Here is a 19,842-nt window from a genome sequence, read left to right on the forward strand (position 1 = left end):
CTTACAGGTGGGCCCAAGAGCGTGGCATAACAATGTCACTTGATATGATCAAAACTATAATCGCCCAGTGCCCCGTGTGCCAACATACTCACAAACGTCCAGTGCCTAATATTATGAAAGGACAACTGGGAAGAGGAAAATTGCCTGGACAAATTTGGCAAATGGACTATATTGGACCTTTACCCCAGAACCTAGGGTGTAAATATGTCTGCACTGCTGTAGATACATATTCTGGATATTTGATTGCCCATCCTTGTAAGAAAGCTACTCATCATAGTACTATCTGTACTATAGGCATAATCATTTTGTACTATGGAATACCATTGCAGATTCAAACTGACAATGGGTCTCATTTTCGAAACAAATTTGTTCAACAGTATGCTGAACAGCAAAATATTCAGTGGGTTTTTCATATACCGTACTATCCACAAGCTGCAGGATTGATTGAACGAATGAATGGGTTGTTGAAAGAGCAGCTGAAGAAGTTAGGAGATGGGAACCTATCCCGATGGAAAACTCATCTCACAGATGCGCTACATATTCTTAACAATAGGCCCATTGGGGAAATGGAAACCCCTTTGATGCGCATGACTACACCCAATTTACAAATAAAACCTCTGACAGTAAGTGAGACTTTGACTTACTGGGAGATTGTTCCGGGTGCGATGGCCCCTTACCGGGCCACTCCAGAGGCTGCAGGGCTAGATCTCTATGCATTGGAATTGATCAGGATAAACCAAAAACAGATGAAAGTTATCAATACTGGGATAGGAATTAAAATTCCTCCAGGACACTTTGGTTTGATAACTGCCCGTTCGAGCCTAGCCTTGAAAAGTATTCACGTCATGGGAGGAGTGATTGATGCGGATTATCAAGGAGAAATTAAAGTAATTCTGTTAAACAATGGTGAACAAGATTTGATTATTCATCCCCACGACAGAATAGCACAACTATTGATATTGCCAGTTTTGAAAGCAATTGTGAAAAAAGGGGATCCACCTCAAGTTACCACTGTTCGTGGAGATAAAGGGTTTGGATCAACTAATTTCAATAATGGAGCTAAAGTATGGGTCCAGAGTTCAAGCAGACCTCCTGAACCAGCTGAAGTAATAGCCACAGGAAAAGACAATACTGTTTTAATCATGAAACCTGGACAGGAAAAATGGGAATATGTTCCTGCGACTAAATGTTATCTGCGAGAATAACTAGATGTCTTAAGATTCTATCTTTTAGATCCTGCTAAGATGGATTTGCCTGTGTATCATCATGGTCCATTTGGGAAAGGTTTCACACCAGGATGGCCATTGGAAGGTCCACGAGAGACACCGCTTAGGTGGCAATGGAAAAATGCAACCAAGACAAGACAACAGGATGATTTCCGATGAAAAGCCAATTCTGCCTGTATCATAGCCAATCTTACTTTCAGTACTCAGTATAATGAAACGTGTACATACTGGTGGCCTTCAGGACCGGCATCACGATGGAGAGATCGTGGACGTCTTTTTGTAACCTGTCCTACAGATAATTCAAATGTCACTATATCTAGTAAAGTATCTCTTAAATGTTGTAATGTATCAGGTCTGCCCAGTTCGAAAGATTATTACAAATGTGTTAATCGAACAGATGGTCATGAGGTGAATGCTGCTCATGCGATAACCCTTCCCATGGAAGAAATAGAAACACTAATATGCCATAATAATTCAGTAATGAAAAATCGGTTACACTGGGGAGACTTCTTTACTATGTTAAAATCTAAACCTCATATTTCTGTTGATCATTTGTACCGCATTCCGTCTACTTGTGTTCAGGTAGCTCAACAATATCAGAAACATGTTATTCATTTCAATATTTCTTTCCCCCTGCTACCATCATGTAGATGGAAAAGGGCATGGTATGATACCCTGTTAGGAGGAACTGGGGCAGGAATGGGAGTTTTAAATTCTATTGATATCGAAACCTTAACAAACAAAGTAAAGAATGCTGGTTATGATGTGGCGGAAGGAATTAGGTTGCAGGCTCGGTGGCTTCCAACTACCTTTACCCCACAAATTGGGTCACTGAACTATGATACAGAATTTTTAAAGCTCTTCAATAGGACTCAAATTAATCAGTGGCATGTTGACCACAACATTAGCCAGATTATGAATTGGACAACATGTACACTGCAGACTTTACATGTCCTTATGCAACGAAACAAAGCTCAGAGTGACTTAATGGCTAATAATGAGCTGTTATGGAGAAACATATTTAAGAAATGGATTCCTCAAACCCATTGGGTCAAATTATCTCCACAGACAGTGCAGTGCACAGATTTATTCTGTGCTGGTCAAATAGTCCACTACGATGTTAGCCAACCTGAAGTTATGTGTAAATTTCTAGTATTGCCTGTAATTTTGGGGGAAAAACCACCCTTTGAACCAGAATATTGGCTGCCCCACTTGGAGGGAGATTATATAGACTCTAGGAATCGAACCCATAAATTAGATTTGTGTACGTCCACAGCAAATGGTTTATTGTGTGGACAAAGCTCGCGGTTATATGAACCATGTTTATTGGAACATTCAGTGAATCTGTGTAAATGGACAATTTTGCCCAAAAGCTTTGATATGTTTGTAGAAATTAGTGCTAAGCATGTTTGTATAGTAACAAATGATAAAAATATTATAGAAATGTATAATCTAAGTACTCCATTTTCGGGATGCCTCAGAAATGTATTCTATCTCATCTGGCACGGACAGATGTATACTTTTTATTCAACGCATGAAGAACGACTAAACGTGTACTGGCATCCCCAAAGCTTAGAACTTAATGGAATCAGCTTATCCCTGACTCCACTGAAAACCATCATGGAACAATCAGAACATTTGCGACGACACCTAGAACGACGAAATAAAACTCTGTCAGACTCTGTGATACAGACTGTAATCACAAAGAATCAACTAATGTCGCTAGCTAGCCAGATGGAAAAGGAGACTGCACACCACTGGTGGGACATCTTTACTGGATATTCATCCTCTGCAACCCAAGTGTTGAATTTCTTAATACATCCTCTTGTAATATTGTTAGTTATCATTATTATTATTACTTTATATAATTGTTATGTATGGTATCGTATCAAACGGATAGAGCGAACATATTGGGCTCTTCCAAAAGGGTCGTGATCTTCACTCATAAGTCAAAGGACCGATTGAAACAAAAAGGGGCCCAAACAATAGGCCTCAAACCAAAGTTGACTTCTGAGTGAATTCCCCGACCAGCAATCAGCATCTTATCAGCAGACTGAAGCAACCAGTATCTTATCAGCATGAAAATGTAACCCTGGGAACAATCCTTGGGAACTATAAGTAAACAATAGGAAGTAACTATAAATCCCAAATGTAAAGAAAAACAGAAACTCCTCAGACATGCCCGGATCCTGGCCAGATCCGGACATGCCTGAGTGAGGCATATCAATCTACCAGATATCTCCTGTGCGTTTTGTTTAGACTTGTTTGTTAAACTGTATAAAAGCTGGACCCTCTCACAGCAAAGACGGAGACCTCACCTACGAGTGGACGCACTGCGTAGGACTTCCCAATTGCCGGGAAAGGCTCTCCGACCCTTCGCTGTGACGGGGCTCCCCAGCTGATGCACGGGTCTGGATGATGGTAAAGTATGAGGGCAATTGGTGATGTATCTTTCTTAATCACTATAGCTACCTTTTAATAGTAATGTCTAGGTGCATTACCTTGCTTATTCTTTCTGCTATTTCTACTATAGTAAAATTTCTATTTCTACTAAAGTAAAATAAGCCTATTTCTTTAGCTTGGTGTCTGTGTCCTTTGTGTTAACCCCGTCAATTGGCAAAACACCACAGCACTTGTAACTCACAGCCCAAGTGTCTGTGCACAACTTGATCACCTATTTCTTTTCACAAAACCAGAGAAACTGTAATGCCCGTTCCCACAAAATGTTAGGACATTTGACTACCTCTATTTTTGCTGAAATGATTAATGTTGCTTTATAATTTATTTTTTAGTAAAGATACACTGAGACAGACTTACTTTCTATTACTTAAATGTAAAAGAAAAAAAAACAGTAAATAAAGCATTTGCCTGTTTTTAGGTTTTGGAAGAACCAAGTCATGCTGCATTTTTACACTTTGAATATATGCCTGAAGCAAACAATCACTGCATTCTGGTTTCCTCAAAAATGGGGCTTTCGTAACTGTAGTGTCCATCCATCTATCCATCCATCCATCCATCCATCAGTGCCTCTCACAATTTGTGAGCCACTGCCTAATATCAGGCAGGTTTGGCAGAGAATTGTAGTCTCAAAGATAATTAGGTTCCTACAAGTCTCACCAGTTTGCATGAAACCTGTAGGAACGTAACTGTCTTAGAGGGAGAGGAAAACAACCTAAATTAGTGTCCCTCAAGAAAAGACTCCAGTATAAACTCAAAAGTCTTCTGTTTGCCCTGCAAAAAGCCGAACAACATCAACACAGCTCCTTACTGGACACAGCTGTACTTAGGTAATGTATATAAGAGAGACTTAGTGTGGAAATGATGCTTAGCTATTAAGTGAGGGTTACTGGGGGCATTACAGGTGTGAAGAATGTCACAGGGGACACAGCAAGAGAACCTCAATATAATATAGTGAGAGGAGTGTAGAAAGAATACACAGAGCCTTAGAAATCAGGCAGTATTAGTTTCATCATTGATGTAGTAAGTTGTTCTTCCAAGATTTTAGTGTAGAAAGTATTTCTCTGTTTTCCTAAAGAGACTAGGACCTGAATCTTGCCATCTGAGGACACTTTCCACTTCAATATGCAAAAGGGGCTCTGTACTTATGCTGGCTGAGCTGGGATGCCTCATGTAAAAAGAGAAAAAAAGAACACTTTGGCTGAACAATTTTGCCTAAAGTGTGCTTTGCTTCATTGCTTGTAGTCTTCAAATACTGAACTCTCTTACTAAAGTTACTAACATGCACAAGTATGTTGCTGTAGAACTTCTGGCAAACAACCACCAAGCCAAATTTCAAAGGCCCTCTGGTAAACATTAGAAACCCAATTATTTGAGTTTATCTAGAGTGTTTCTCATGTGTGCATGAAAAACATTCTTTATTAAAATCAAAATTGTGTGCTGTTTAATGATTACTTACAAGTTACTGCCTCTGCACTGCTGTGAATGAACAGCAGCAATCCTGTACACAGTCTGGCTAAGAACCATTAGGATTCTCTTTGAAATTACTAAGATGTCAGTTATGAAATAACATTTATGCAAAAAAAAAGAAAAACAAGGAGAATTGCAAACCTCAGGAAGATGGGCTTATTAGTCAGTGCTTATTCATGCACTGACTAATGTGAGATGTCACTTATACAGAACCAAATGTCTCTCTACAGCCTGCAGCGCTGGAGGCCCACAGGTGGTCTCCAGACACTTACAGTCTTTGATTTAGATCAGAAAATATTCTCTTAAAACTATGTTGATATTTTTTACAATGCACAATCCAAAACTATAGCTTTGCCTTCCCTAGGGTGTTGTGTCATTTCCCTGAATTCATCACTCTTTGGGAATTTGCTGTCTCCACTCCTTGCTTTCTTCATTCCCTCATCTCTTGTCAGTATAAGAGAATAAAGAGGAGACCACAGCTGTGTCCTGGGGCACTTACAACACAAACTGCTGTTATAAGCTGGATCTCATGTTTTGGAGGCAAGACAATCTATATGTACTATAACAAAATACTCCAGACTGCCAATGAAGGCAACTCTGAAAAAGGCAAAAGCAATCACTGAATGTATTAATTACAGTATTTCAAGCAAAGAGAGAAAAATATCAATGTTATTGTATAAAGTGTTTCTGCTGTCTTCTCTGCAGTAATGCATATCATTCCATTCATTCATACTCAAGAGGGACACAAAGTGAAAGATGGCCAGAAGAACCCTGAATTTGGAGACACTATCACATAAGGGTGGCTTAGGTTACTCAATCCAGCAAAGCAGCTCTGAGAATTGATTTTATCATTGATTACAAATACACCGTTGCACTATTAAGAAAGGAGAATTCTGTCAAAGTGAGAGAACAACTTGTCACTAATAATCATAGGGTCAAATAAATAGCTTTGGGGTAGAAAATTAGAAAAAAACTCTGAAGAAGAAGTAAACTGAGCTTCTGAAACAGCATTCCAGCTGCAACAGGAGATGCAAAAAAAATGTCAGGGCATAGCAGGGAGATCCCCACGAGAGACTTCAGGACAGGGTCTTGCCAGGCTGGGAGCGGAGGAACTTGGGGAAAAAAGGCAGCCCCAGCCCCACGCATCAGGCACCTCCCTGAGCTTAAGCCAATCAGCTAGTGACTAGTAGGCATAATAGTTATCGTTGTCTGTATAAAATATATGTACCCTGGACCAATAAAGAATATAGGATGCTCTAACACCCACATTGAGTCCGTCTCGGCACTTCGTTCCTCCGCTCGCTCCGCACATTGAGATGTAGGGCTTTTCTTCTTCCAGTGGAAAGATTGTCCCATTGTCCTTCAGTAATTCAAGACAGTCATGCAAGCAAGTGTGAACAGCCACAAAGATGACCTCATTAGACGGGAAAAATATTGGCAGAAGGAAATGCATGCTGGCCTGGACACTAGGCGTGTGAATGTGGATGTCCCTGCTGGTGACACAGGCAACTTTAGAAACAAGACATATCCAGAGCTACCATAAATAGTGCCCTTAGAACTATGCATATATAGAAGTAATGAATCACAGCCATATCTGCTGTTGTATTACTGATGATTGCTTCACTGGTCCTAAGTTTGTTGTAATTTGTAATACTATATATGTATGCTTGATTGCTGCTATTATTGAGTGCTGCTAGAATCACTTGTTGCTATACTAATGATCAATGCTTTAGTATTAATTGCTAATAATAATTAGTAATAGCTTGATATATATGTGTTTGATTTATTAATCATGGGTTTGCTTGCTAGTGGTGATTTCTGTGGTACTGGTGGTAATCTGTAATACAGTAGAGAAATATTACGGAATCCTACAAAGCCACGGTCACAATCTCTACGTACCTGCAGGCCAGGTAGCTCATGACAGCAGGTACCCAGAAAACGGTAGATTAGAGGGCACAGCCAGTCATATCATGGACTTCCTGACTTGTGAGCAATGCCTGTAGTCTCGATAAATCCATTGAACCAAGAGCCATGTAAAATCAAAAGCTACTTTTACATTTCTGGAGGATTCTGCCTTGAGACACTACTTCTGGATGCAATGCCACGTGGCACGCAGCCTTGTCTCTGCTGTGCTCAAGCCCAGAGTGGGCTCGAGCCAACTCAGACAAGTTCAAGGGTCAACCTGGAATTCTGACAGAAACCAAAAGGTGGTTGGGCCACTTCCAAGATTTGAAAGACATACTGTAGGAAAACTTTAATGAAGGAAGACCAGTCCCGGATCCTGTAATAATGCTACCGTATTGATTTAACTTTTCACAGCATCCTGTGCTGGTACACTATTCTCCTACATACTCTGCTAAAAACATTGCTCAACTGCCACACTGATTTTTCTAGAAATACATGAATACAGGAACACAGTGGTGCCTTGCCTTTATTATATACTTCCAGGGTTTGCAGGGCAAAGCCCTGCCCCAGCAGAAGGAATCCAAGAGGAGGAGAAAAGGGAGGAAGAGTTTTGTCTCTGCCCAAGGGCTCGTAGCTCTTCTTTTCAAGACAGCTCAGAGTCAGACCACCTGGCCCAGAAAACTTGGCACCTCTCTCCCTAAGTCAGGAACACGCACCTGCACTCCCGGTTTTCACTTTGGTTACGGTTTGAGGGGGTGCCTGCCTGCTTTGTCAAGAGAGCCCCCAGGAGCTCGCTCCTGCCAGGCAGGTTTGTGCTGGCTGTGATGCCCAGGACCCGCTGAGCCGGGCGGTGGGGCGGAAGGCTGGGGCTCGCTGGTGGGGTGATGCTGCTGTGGTGGCTGTGACAGCACAGAGGACAGGTCACAATGGGAGCCGGCCCCAAGTACTCCATTGGGCAGCACCACTGCTGTTTGACCTGGGCGATCGGTGAGTGCAGCACGCAGGGCAATGGCTGGGCTGGATGGGGGACGGGGCAGGTGTCCGGGGGTTTTCTAACCCAGAGCAAGAGCTCAGCCCCTCAGGACAGGGCACGGTACCACCCTCAGGGCTGGGGGCAGAGCTGCTTGGGCCTCCCAGTGCTGGCAGGTGCCCAAAGATGCTTTGGGGATGTGCCAGGCGCCCGTGAGTCCATGGGACACTGTCGTGTGGCAGGGATGGGGCCTCGGGAGACTCTGCTCGGGTGTCCCTTGCCGTTTCAGGGGGCACAGCCCAGCCAGGGACTGGCCATCAGGGTGGCTTGGGCAGGATGTGCCCCATGCTGCCTCCAGCCAGGGCCTGTGACAGCCCCTTCATGCCTGTCGAAGCCAGTGCCCAAACGCCTTCCCAGGACAGCCTGTGGCTCCCGTCCGTGCAGCGCTCACAAACCCTGTCCTTCTTCCCTCCCACCTCCTGCACCCCCTTTCCTCCCAGCCCCCAGCTCCAGGCGGCTCCTGCCCCACTCCCCCAGCCCCGTGCTCCCTCCCACCCAGCCCTGCTGAGCCCCCTTTCCTCCCACTTTTTCCAGGCCATGGCTGCCGCAATCACCCTCATCCTGGCTATGCTGGCCATCCAGCATTTGCTGAACTGTGATAAGCAGGCAGATGTGCTCACGGCTGAGCAGATGCGTCAGCGTGAAGAATATCTCCATCAGGAAATGACTCGGCTGTTGCAGGAGATCGAGCAGAGCGGGTGTGCAGAGGAAAACACTCTCCTCCTTGTGTTGCAGCAGTGGCCATTTTGGACTTCGGCACTGGGCCTGCTCCTGCTTGCTCAAGCCTTCTGGTCGGCCAGGAAAAGTAACCTTGCCTCTGGCAGCTGCAGTGAGCAGGACAGCTCCTGCAGTGAGGAGGAAGACAACAAGGAGGAGGAAGACCTCAGTAGTTCATGCAGTGGTGTCGGGTCTTTGGCTGTGTTCACCCCATTACCAATGCACGGCCTGCCCAAAACGTGCAAGCTGCTGAAGGAGCTGGTGGGCGACCTCCTTGCTGTCTGCCGAGCGCTCTGCAAAAAGACACTCATGCCACAGATACACCCAGCTGATGGGATGGAAGGCATCTATGAAAACTGGAGTGTCCACAAGAACAGCATCACCTACCACCTGCCCGTGTTCCTGTGGCCACCCCCCGGGCACTCCTTCAGCGTGGAGCTGGACACCACGGGGCAGCTGCCAGCAAGGCACTCCAGCATCCGTGTGGTGTTGGAGTGCACGTGCTTGAGGGAGCAGCTGCTGGGGGATATGTTGTGCTTTCTCCACCACCCTGACAATAAGCTGCCAAGGGATCAGAGCTCGTGCCTCCTACGCACCCTCTGCAAAGGCTCCTACTTAGACATGGAGAAAATCACCTGCTGGGTCCAACTGTTGGTGCAATCAGCCTGGCTGCTTTTGCCTCAGTCGCACCACTGCCAGCTAACGGTGCTGCCCTCCTCCCAGTCATCCTGCAGGTTCCAGCTGACAAGCACCTCCAAGATGAACATCTGCATCGAGATGATTTTTGCAGTGCGGCAAGGCAGCCCAGGAGCCTACCTGAGCATTGAGTAGGCAGAGGCCAGCTCTGCCAGCAGCACATCATGGCCGGAGAGATGTGCTGTCGTTGAGATGACACTTGCCAGACTCACGGTGAGGCACACCCAGCAGGACAATTTCCACCTCAGAGGTCTGCAGCTCGGCACCGATATCCTGGTGGCCACCAGCTTTTCCACCCATGCCAGTCACCCTGAGCACCTACTTTCTTCTCACCCTGGTGAGGCCCAGGCAGCAATTTCAGACACTGGGATGGAGACTCTGCTCATGCCAGAGACTGCCTGCGAAGTCTGTCATCACAGCTGAGCAAACTAGCCATGGAGGTGACACTACTGAAGAGGAGCTCAGCATAAACAGAGTTTGGGCATTCTCCGCCAGTCCAGCTGAAGACATCATTGCAACCGAGGCTCCTGTTACCACCCGTAACAGGATGGGACCATCCAGCCTGCTGGACAGATTTGCTGCATCATAATTGGTGAGTGAGCCCTCCCTGTCCCCACTCCGGTGCCCCCAGCCCTCTTTTAGCTTTTCTCTCCCCATTCCAGCAGTTGGAGGAGTGAGCGAGCGGCTGGCTGGTGTTTAGTGACTGTCTGGCCCTAAACCATGACCCTACTATTGGATCTTCCAGAGCTGTCACTACATGCTGCATGCACTTTTCCCTTTCCTAAAGAGGTTGATGACCCAGGCCTGGCAGTGTGTGGTAGTTAGGATCTGGCGACTGGAAGATATCGCGCTGTACGGAAAGGTAGGACCCCTCTCCCTATAGTGTTTAGTTTATGATGTAAGCAGACGGAAGTGATGTTGTAAACTCAAGCTATATAAGGCTGTGTCATTCAGTAATAAAACGCCATTTGCCGTTGAAACAAAAAGGGACCCAAACAATAGGCCTCAAACCAAAGTTGACTTCTGAGTGAATTCCCCGACCAGCAATCAGCATCTTATCAGCAGACTGAAGCAACCAGTATCTTATCAGCATGAAAATGTAACCCTGGGAACAATCCTTGGGAACTATAAGTAAACAATAGGAAGTAACTATAAATCCCAAATGTAAAGAAAAACAGAAACTCCTCAGACATGCCCGGATCCTGGCCAGATCCGGACATGCCTGAGTGAGGCATATCAATCTACCAGATATCTCCTGTGCGTTTTGTTTAGACTTGTTTGTTAAACTGTATAAAAGCTGGACCCTCTCACAGCAAAGACGGAGACCTCACCTACGAGTGGACGCACTGCGTAGGACTTCCCAATTGCCGGGAAAGGCTCTCCGACCCTTCGCTGTGACGGGGCTCCCCAGCTGATGCACGGGTCTGGATGATGGTAAAGTATGAGGGCAATTGGTGATGTATCTTTCTTAATCACTATAGCTACCTTTTAATAGTAATGTCTAGGTGCATTACCTTGCTTATTCTTTCTGCTATTTCTACTATAGTAAAATTTCTATTTCTACTAAAGTAAAATAAGCCTATTTCTTTAGCTTGGTGTCTGTGTCCTTTGTGTTAACCCCGTCAATTGGCAAAACAAATTTGGCGTCACGGACAGGATTAGAACAAAATGTCATTTTTTAAATCTAAACGTAATGAATCAGCTCCATCTGAAATTCCTGGATGGGAAGACCTTCCTTATAGTTCACTGGCTCTTGAGTGGGCTAAGGTCGGAGGACCATGTGAACAGTGGGAAAGTCGGCTAAAAGAAGCTGAACCACTGGATGTATTAAAATGTATCCAAAAATTATCTATCGAAAAAGGAAAAGAAATTGTGTGTTTGGGAAGACGGGGATGGGTTTTGTTAACAGCATATCGGAAACAGCACCAAGAGAAAGAAAAACTGTTGTTAGAGCGCTCCCACATGGAGCGACAGATGTGTGATTTGCAGAATCAAATTGTAATGTTACAGTGTCAAAACAAGTTGCTTGCCGATAAGTTGGATACTTATCAGACTGTAGCTGAAAGAGCTGCAGTAAGAGTTGCACAGTATAAGTATAAGAAAAGAAGGGGACGAGTAAACCATAGGAAAGTGCATGCTGTGATTGCAGAAGCAGGGGTACAGTGGGATCCTGACAGATGGGATGGAGATATTTGAGATTCTACAGGTTCTGATGAGGCTGGTTCCTCAGATGAACCTGTGGATGTAAAACCAGTGTGGAGACGGAAAATAGAATTGGATACTAACGGGCAACAAGTAAGGAAGGATGTGATTGAAGATTATACTCAGCATGAAATAAATGATATAATTGAAAGATTTAAGCAGAGACAGGGGGAACCCCTGCTCTCTTGGATGGTGCGTTTGCACGATCAGGGAGCAGCAGGGGTAACCCTAGATCCAGAGGACTCTAGGAAGTTTTTAGTTTTGAGTTCTGACTCCTTTGTGCAAGATGCATTCCGAAATAATCCTCAGGATACAAATTTGTTAACCTTGGCTGCCCGGGGATGTAATAATAAATACCCCACGGAGAATGATTGGCCAGGTGGGGAACGTCCCTGGTATACTTTGCGAGATTGTATACAGCGGATGAAGGAGGAAGGGATGAAATTGGCAATCTTTATAGGAGACCCTGACAGAATGATGCAAGCTGCCTTGTCTGTCACTCATAGAAACCGATTGATTAAAACTGCCCCACCAGCATATAAAAATGTAATAATGACTCTCTTAATTAATGAGACCGGAAATCCCATTGATGAAATAATTGAAAAAATACAGCAGCTAGGTGATCTTGGAGAATGGGGCCCCCGAGGAAGCGCAGGAAACCGAGATACTCGGGACAGCCCTAAAGGAAATGAGAACAGAGTCTCTCGCAAAGAAATGTTTACAGCTTTACTGAAGGATGGCCTATCTCGTGAAAAGATTGATGGTGTTCCAACTAATGAGCTGTGGCGAATATACAAACAAAGAGGGCTGAATAAGCCTAGCAGGAGAGTGCAAAGTTCTGAAACTAAGAAGCCAGGGGTAACTCAGCCTACAGCACCTCCTCCTGAGCCTCAACGGGACTTCCCATCTGCACACGGTGGGCCCTCCGTGGGCAGATCAGTTGTTCCGGGGGAAAGGGAGGATTGGGAGCTGTATTCTGATTTATACCCATGGAAGGAGACTAGGGAAATTGTCCAGAGCAGTAAACAGGAATGAAATTATGGCCAAGCTCCAGTGCAATGGGCACGGAAGGACCGACGGCCCCATGTGGAGCTCCAAATATTTTGGAAAAACCGGTCCTCACAAACAGTAAAAGCCTTAATTGACACAGGAGCGGAGGCCTCCTTGATATATGGGAATCCAAAGAAATTTAAAGGACAACCTGTAATCATTACAAGTCTGGGAGGGAAACAAATTGAAGCTGTACAAACTCAAATTGAAATGAAAATAGGAAACCTCCCAAAACGACTGTATTCAGTCATGATTGTCCCCATTCCTGAATACATAATCGGAATAGACATTCTGAAGGGACTAACTTTGAATCTCCCAGACGGTCAGTACCAGTTTGGGGTAAAAAATCATATCAGTATTAAAACAATTTTAGTAGGAAAAGTGAAAATGCCTCCTGTACAGATTCCTGCTGCTACTAAATTAGTGACTATGAAACAATATAGAATTCCAGGAGGGCATGAGGAGATATCACAGACAATTAAAGATTTATTAGATGCAGGAGTGTTGAAACCAGTTACCACAGCTTGGAACAATCCGGTATGGCCTGTCAAGAAAAGTGATGGGTCATGGAGAATGACAGTGGATTTTAGGGAATTAAATAAACACACCCCACCACTTACAGCAGCTGTACCAGATACTATTACTTTAATAGAAAAGGTTCAAAAGCATTCAGGGACTTGGTATGCTGTAATAGATTTAGCTAACGCCTTTTTCACTATCCCAATTGCAGAGGAGCATTGGGACCAATTTGCCTTCACCTGGCAAGGAAGACAGTATACCTTTACCAGATTGCCTCAGGGATGGCTGCATAGTCCAACCATTTGCCATCGGACAGTGGCTGAGCATCTGGATAAGATAAAATTGCCTCCTCATATGCAAATAGTGCATTACATTGATGATATCCTAATTCAGGGAAATGATGAGAAGGAAGTACAACAAATACTTGAACAGGTTGTAGATCATATGAGACAGAAAGGTTGGGAAATTAATCCTAACAAGATTCAAGAACCATCCCAAACGGTAAAATTCTTAGGAATTCAATGGCATTGTGGGCATCGGGAAATATTACCCAAAGCTCGACAGAAAATTTTGGATTTTGCAGTGCCACAAAATAAAAATGAGGCACAGAGATTTATTGGATTGTTTGGCTTTTGGCGGCAGCATATTCCCCATTTAGGACAGATTCTGACTCCTTTGCATAAAGTAACAAGGAAAAAATATGAGTTTGAATGGGGAAATGAACAGCAAGCTGCTTTTGAGTCAGCAAAGGAAGCCCTTCAAAAGGCCCTAGATTTGTGGCCATTGCAGGAGGGAGAAGTGGAGTTAAATGTGTCGGTAAATGGATTACATGCCAATTGGAGCCTATGGCAAAAACAGGGAAAGAAAAAAGTTCCCTTAGGTTTTTGGGGACGAAAGCTGCCAGAGGCAGGAAATAATTATACACCTTTTGAGAGACAACTATTGGCATGTTATTGGGCGTTGGTAGAAACAGAGCAGCTTACAATAGGACATGAAGTGTCCCTTCGTCCTGAAATTCCTATCATGCAATGGGTTAAAAGCTCTCCTAAAACCCATAGAATTGGGCATGCTCAAGAATCGAGTATCATAAAGTGGAAATGGTATATTCAGGATAGGGCCAAGGTAGGGGTTGGTGGAGTAGCTACCCTCCACAAGAGAGTAGCTACTGCCCCCACAGGTGATCAAGTAATGAACCCTGATTTCACAGTTGAACGGGAATCCCCAGTACAATGGGGAAAAGCTTTTGACCAATTGACACCCTCTGAAAAGGAACATGCTTGGATCAGCTAAGTATATAGGAGGGAAGAGGTTTTGGAAAGCAGTAGCTTACCATCCCCATCTAGAAAAATTTTTAGAAACTACAGGAGAAGGGAAAAGCAGCCAGTATGCTGAATTATATGCAGCTTATATGGCCTTGAAACAAGAAGACCTAGGAGAATGTCATTTATATACTGACTCCTGGTCAGTAGCTAATGGGTTAGCTACTTGGCTGCCAACATGGGTAGCCAAAGATTGGAAAATATACTCCAAAGAAGTCTGGGGAAAGGAATTGTGGAAGGATATTTGGGAAATAGTACAGAGGACTAAGGTGTCTGTGTTTCATGTTGATGCTCATAGTAATGTGAACACTTTAGAACGACTTTATAACTCTGTCGTAGACAACCGGGCAAAGATTTCCCAAGCTGGATTAGAATTCCCTCAAAAGGATGATCATGAAGGCTTGGCAAAATGGGCACACCAAAAGTGTGGGCACCTTGGAGAGAAAGCCACTTACAGGTGGGCCCAAGAGCGTGGCATAACAATGTCACTTGATATGATCAAAACTATAATCGCCCAGTGCCCCGTGTGCCAACATACTCACAAACGTCCAGTGCCTAATATTGTGAAAGGACAACTGGGAAGAGGAAAATTGCCTGGACAAATTTGGCAAATGGATTATATTGGACCTTTACCCCAGAACCTAGGGTGTAAATTATGTCTGCACTGCTGTAGATACATATTCTGGATATTTGATTGCCCGTCCTTGTAAGAAAGCTACTCATCATAGTACTATCTGTACTATAGGCATAATCATTTTGTACTATGGAATACCATTGCAGATTCAAACTGACAATGGGTCTCATTTTCGAAACAAATTTGTTCAACAGTATGCTGAACAGCAAAATATTCAGTGGGTTTTTCATATACCGTACTATCCACAAGCTGCAGGATTGATTGAACGAATGAATGGGTTGTTGAAAGAGCAGCTGAAGAAGTTAGGAGATGGGAACCTATCCCGATGGAAAACTCATCTCACAGATGCGCTACATATTCTTAACAATAGGCCCATTGGGGAAATGGAAACCCCTTTGATGCGCATGACTACACCCAATTTACAAATAAAACCTCTGACAGTAAGTGAGACTTTGACTTACTGGGAGATTGTTCCGGGTGCGATGGCCCCTTACCGGGCCACTCCAGAAGCTGCAGGGCTAGATCTCTATGCATTGGAATTGATCAGGATAAACCAAAAACAGATGAAAGTTATCAATACTGGGATAGGAATTAAAATTCCTCCAGGACACTTTGGTTTGATAACTGCTCGTTCGAGTCTAGCCTTGAAAAGTATTCACGTCATGGGAGGAGTGATTGATGCGGATTATCAAGGAGAAATTAAAGTAATTCTGTTAAACAATGGTGAACAAGATTTGATTATTCATCCCCACGACAGAATAGCACAACTATTGATATTGCCAGTTTTGAAAGCAATTGTGAAAAAAGGGGATCCACCTCAAGTTACCACTGTTCGTGGAGATAAAGGGTTTGGATCAACTAATTTCAATAACGGAGCTAAAGTATGGGTCCAGAGTTCAAGCGGACCTCCTGAACCAGCTGAAGTAATAGCCACAGGAAAAGACAATACTGTTTTAATCATGAAACCTGGACAGGAAAAATGGGAATATGTTCCTGCGACTAAATGTTATCTGCGAGAATAACTAGATGTCTTAAGATTCTATCTTTTAGATCCTGCTAAGATGGATTTGCCTGTGTATCGTCATGGTCCATTTGGGAAAGGCTTTCACACCAGGATGGCCATTGGAAGGTCCACGAGAGACACCGCTTAGGTGGCAATGGAAAAATGCAACCAAGACAAGACAACAGGATGATTTCCGATGAAAAGCCAATTCTGCCTGTATTATAGCCAATCTTACTTTCAGTACTCAGTATAACGAAACATGTACATACTGGTGGCCTTCAGGACCAGCATCACGATGGAGAGATCGTGGACGCCTTTTTGTAACCTGTCCTACAGATAATTCAAATGTCACTATATCTAGTAAAGTATCTCTTAAATGTTGTAATGTATCAGGTCTGCCCAGTTCGAAAGATTATTACAAATGTGTTAATCGAACAGATGGTCATGAGGTGAATGCTGCTCATGCGATAACCCTTCCCATGGAAGAAATAGAAACACTAATATGCCATAATAATTCAGTAATGAAAAATCGGTTACACTGGGGAGACTTCTTTACTATGTTAAAATCTAAACCTCATATTTCTGTTGATCATTTGTACCGCATTCCGTCTACTTGTGTTCAGGTAGCTCAACAATATCAGAAACGTGTTATTCATTTCAATATTTCTTTCCCCCTGCTACCATCATGTAGATGGAAAAGGGCATGGTATGACACCCTGTTAGGAGGAACTGGGGCAGGAATGGGAGTTTTAAATTCTATTGATATCGAAACCTTAACAAACAAAGTAAAGAATGCTGGTTATGATGTGGCGGAAGGAATTAGGTTGCAGGCTCGGTGGCTTCCAACTACCTTTACCCCACAAATTGGGTCACTGAACTATGATACAGAATTTTTAAAGCTCTTCAATAGGACTCAAATTAATCAGTGGCATGTTGACCACAACTTTAGCCAGATTATGAATTGGACAACATGTACACTGCAGACTTTACATGTCCTTATGCAACGAAACAAAGCTCAGAGTGAATTAATGGCTAATAATGAGCTGTTATGGAGAAACATATTTAAGAAATGGATTCCTCAAACCCATTGGGTCAAACTATCTCCACAGACAGTGCAGTGCACAGATTTATTCTGTGCTGGTCAAATAGTCCACGACGATGTTAGCCAACCTGAAGTTATGTGTAAATTTCTAGTATTGCCTGTAATTTTGGGGGAAAAACCACCCTTTGAACCAGAATATTGGCTGCCCCACTTGGAGGGAGATTATATAGACTCTAGGAATCGAACCCATAAATTAGATTTGTGTACGTCCACACCAAATGGTTTATTGTGTGGACAAAGCTCGCGGTTATATGAACCATGTTTATTGGAACATTCAGTGAATCTGTGTAAATGGACAATTTTGCCCAAAAGCTTTGATATGTTTGTAGAAATAAGTGCTAAGCATGTTTGTATAGTAACAAATGATAAAAATATAATAGAAATGTATAATCTAAGTACTCCATTTTCGGGATGCCTCAGAAATGTATTCTATCTCATCTGGCACGGACAGATGTATACTTTTTATTCAACGCATGAAGAACGACTAAACATGTACTGGCATCCCCAAACCTTAGGACTTAATGGAATCAGCTTATCCCTGACTTCACTGAAAACCATCATGGAACAATCAGAACATTTGCGACGACACCTAGAATGACGAAATAAAACTCTGTCAGACTCTGTGATACAGACTGTAATCACAAAGAATCAACTAATGTCGCTAGCTAGCCAGATGGAAAAGGAGACTGCACACCACTGGTGGGACATCTTTACTGGATATTCATCCTCTGCAACCCAAGTGTTGAATTTCTTAATACATCCTCTTGTAATATTGTTAGTTATCATTATTATTATTACTTTATATAATTGTTATGTATGGTATCGTATTAAACGGATAGAGCGAACATATTGGGCTCTTCCAAAAGGGTCGTGATCTTCACCCATAAGTCAAAGGACCGATTGAAACAAAAAGGGGCCCAAACAATAGGCCTCAAACCAAAGTTGACTTCTGAGTGAATTCCCCGACCAGCAATCAGCATCTTATCAGCAGACTGAAGCAACCAGTATTGTTAAAGGAGACTCGAACTCCGTCGTGGGTTACTCTAGGATTTTATTCAGGTCCAGCAGCGTTGGGTCACCTCCGCAGAGAGTGACAGCTTACATGAGTTCGCATACATGTATTTATGCACCTACAAAGCATTACCTAATCCAGAATACACAGAATTATACTTTATCAGTCATTATTATCTTGACAATGGGTTTCACATCTTGTTCTGGAGTCCGACCACTTCGTTGTTTGTTTTCTTTTAGTCTTCAAGGGCGATTACCTCAAGTTCTGTACGTCTCAGTTCTTAGTAGTCACAATGATAGCATTATTATCTTGACAATGGGTTTCACATCTTGTTCTGGAGTCCGACCACTTCGTTGTTTGTTTTCTTTTAGTCTTCAAGGGCGATTACCTCAAGTTCTGTACGTCTCAGTTCTTAGTAGTCACAATGATAGATCTCCCATTGCTTCGGTAGCTAAGGGCCAGTTTCTCATACATCAACATCCTTTGAACTGTCAGGCACATCATTACCTTTGTTACAACATTTTATTAATGTTCTATTCAGTTGACTGCGCATGCAGCCCTGGGCTGGGGCTATACAGGGAACAGAGCTGATAGAACAGCTTGTGCAGCAGCACTGCATTGCAACATTTTCTCAACAGTCCCCCCTTTTCTTTTTTAGGATACTCACTATCCTATCGGATACAATAGGGTCTGGTGGGTATACGAGATAAACACGAGACACAACACTGACATACAAACATTACCATGATCAAAATGATTATGACTAAAACGACTACCATTAGAATCTTCTTGATTAAAGTTGGAAAATCAGGAATCCAGGAAGTAGCCCATTGCCATAAATCACTAACATCCCAGGATACATTGTCTCGTTGCACAACTTGCATCATATGGCTTACTTCCTATTTTGGCAACATCTTATTCTTTCGTTTAAATGTTTTTACCAACACTTCATCTCCCACTTTATAATCATGAACCTGTACTTCTGGTGTCACACCTTGGTATCAATATGCATATTTTCTAATTTTCTGAAAGGAATCTTGTAAATATAATAAATATTGAGTGACATTCTCATCTCCATCCAGTAGTGCAGTTTTTGCTGAAATATACGAACCAGGTACAGCTAAAATTCGTCCAAATAGGACCTCTGCTGGGCTAATTCCTAACGGCTGCTTTGGAGTAGTTCTAAGATCCCATAAAACTAAATTTAATGCCTCTGGCCACTTTAATCCAGTTTCACTGCATACTTTCGCTAACTTCTCCTTAATTGTTCTATTCATTCTTTCTACTTGCCCTGATGAAGGTGGGTGATACGGAGTATGAAACTGTCCTTTGATGTCTAGGGTTACATAAACTTGTAATAAAATAGATGCTGTAAAATGCGGTCCACGGTCAGAGTCTATCACCTCAGGTACGCCATATCGAGGAATGATTTCCTTAAGCAAGATTTTTACAACTATTTTTGAATCATTCTTCCGGGTCGGGAAAGCTTCTACCCACCCA

The 19,842-nt window shown here is 43.2% G+C and overlaps 2 protein-coding genes across 2 annotated transcripts; both read left to right on the forward strand.

The window, feature by feature from the left end:
* Window positions 1-10: 10 nt before the first annotated feature.
* On the forward strand, window positions 11-1,205 carry LOC122154937. The gene has a single exon (XM_042808454.1). It carries the CDS (start codon window positions 33-35, stop codon window positions 1,203-1,205), a length of 1,173 nt encoding a protein of 390 aa, XP_042664388.1. The 5' UTR covers window positions 11-32.
* Window positions 1,206-8,625: 7,420 nt separating this feature from the next.
* LOC116959541 (inositol 1,4,5-trisphosphate receptor-interacting protein-like 1) lies at window positions 8,626-9,636 on the forward strand. The gene has a single exon (XM_032984413.2). It carries the CDS (start codon window positions 8,626-8,628, stop codon window positions 9,634-9,636), a length of 1,011 nt encoding a protein of 336 aa, XP_032840304.2.
* The last annotated feature ends 10,206 nt before the right edge of the window (window positions 9,637-19,842 follow it).

This window comes from Tyto alba, unplaced genomic scaffold (assembly GCF_018691265.1).
Source record: "Tyto alba isolate M040663 unplaced genomic scaffold, T.alba_DEE_v4.0 Super-Scaffold_6, whole genome shotgun sequence".
Lineage (NCBI taxonomy): Eukaryota > Metazoa > Chordata > Aves > Strigiformes > Tytonidae > Tyto > Tyto alba.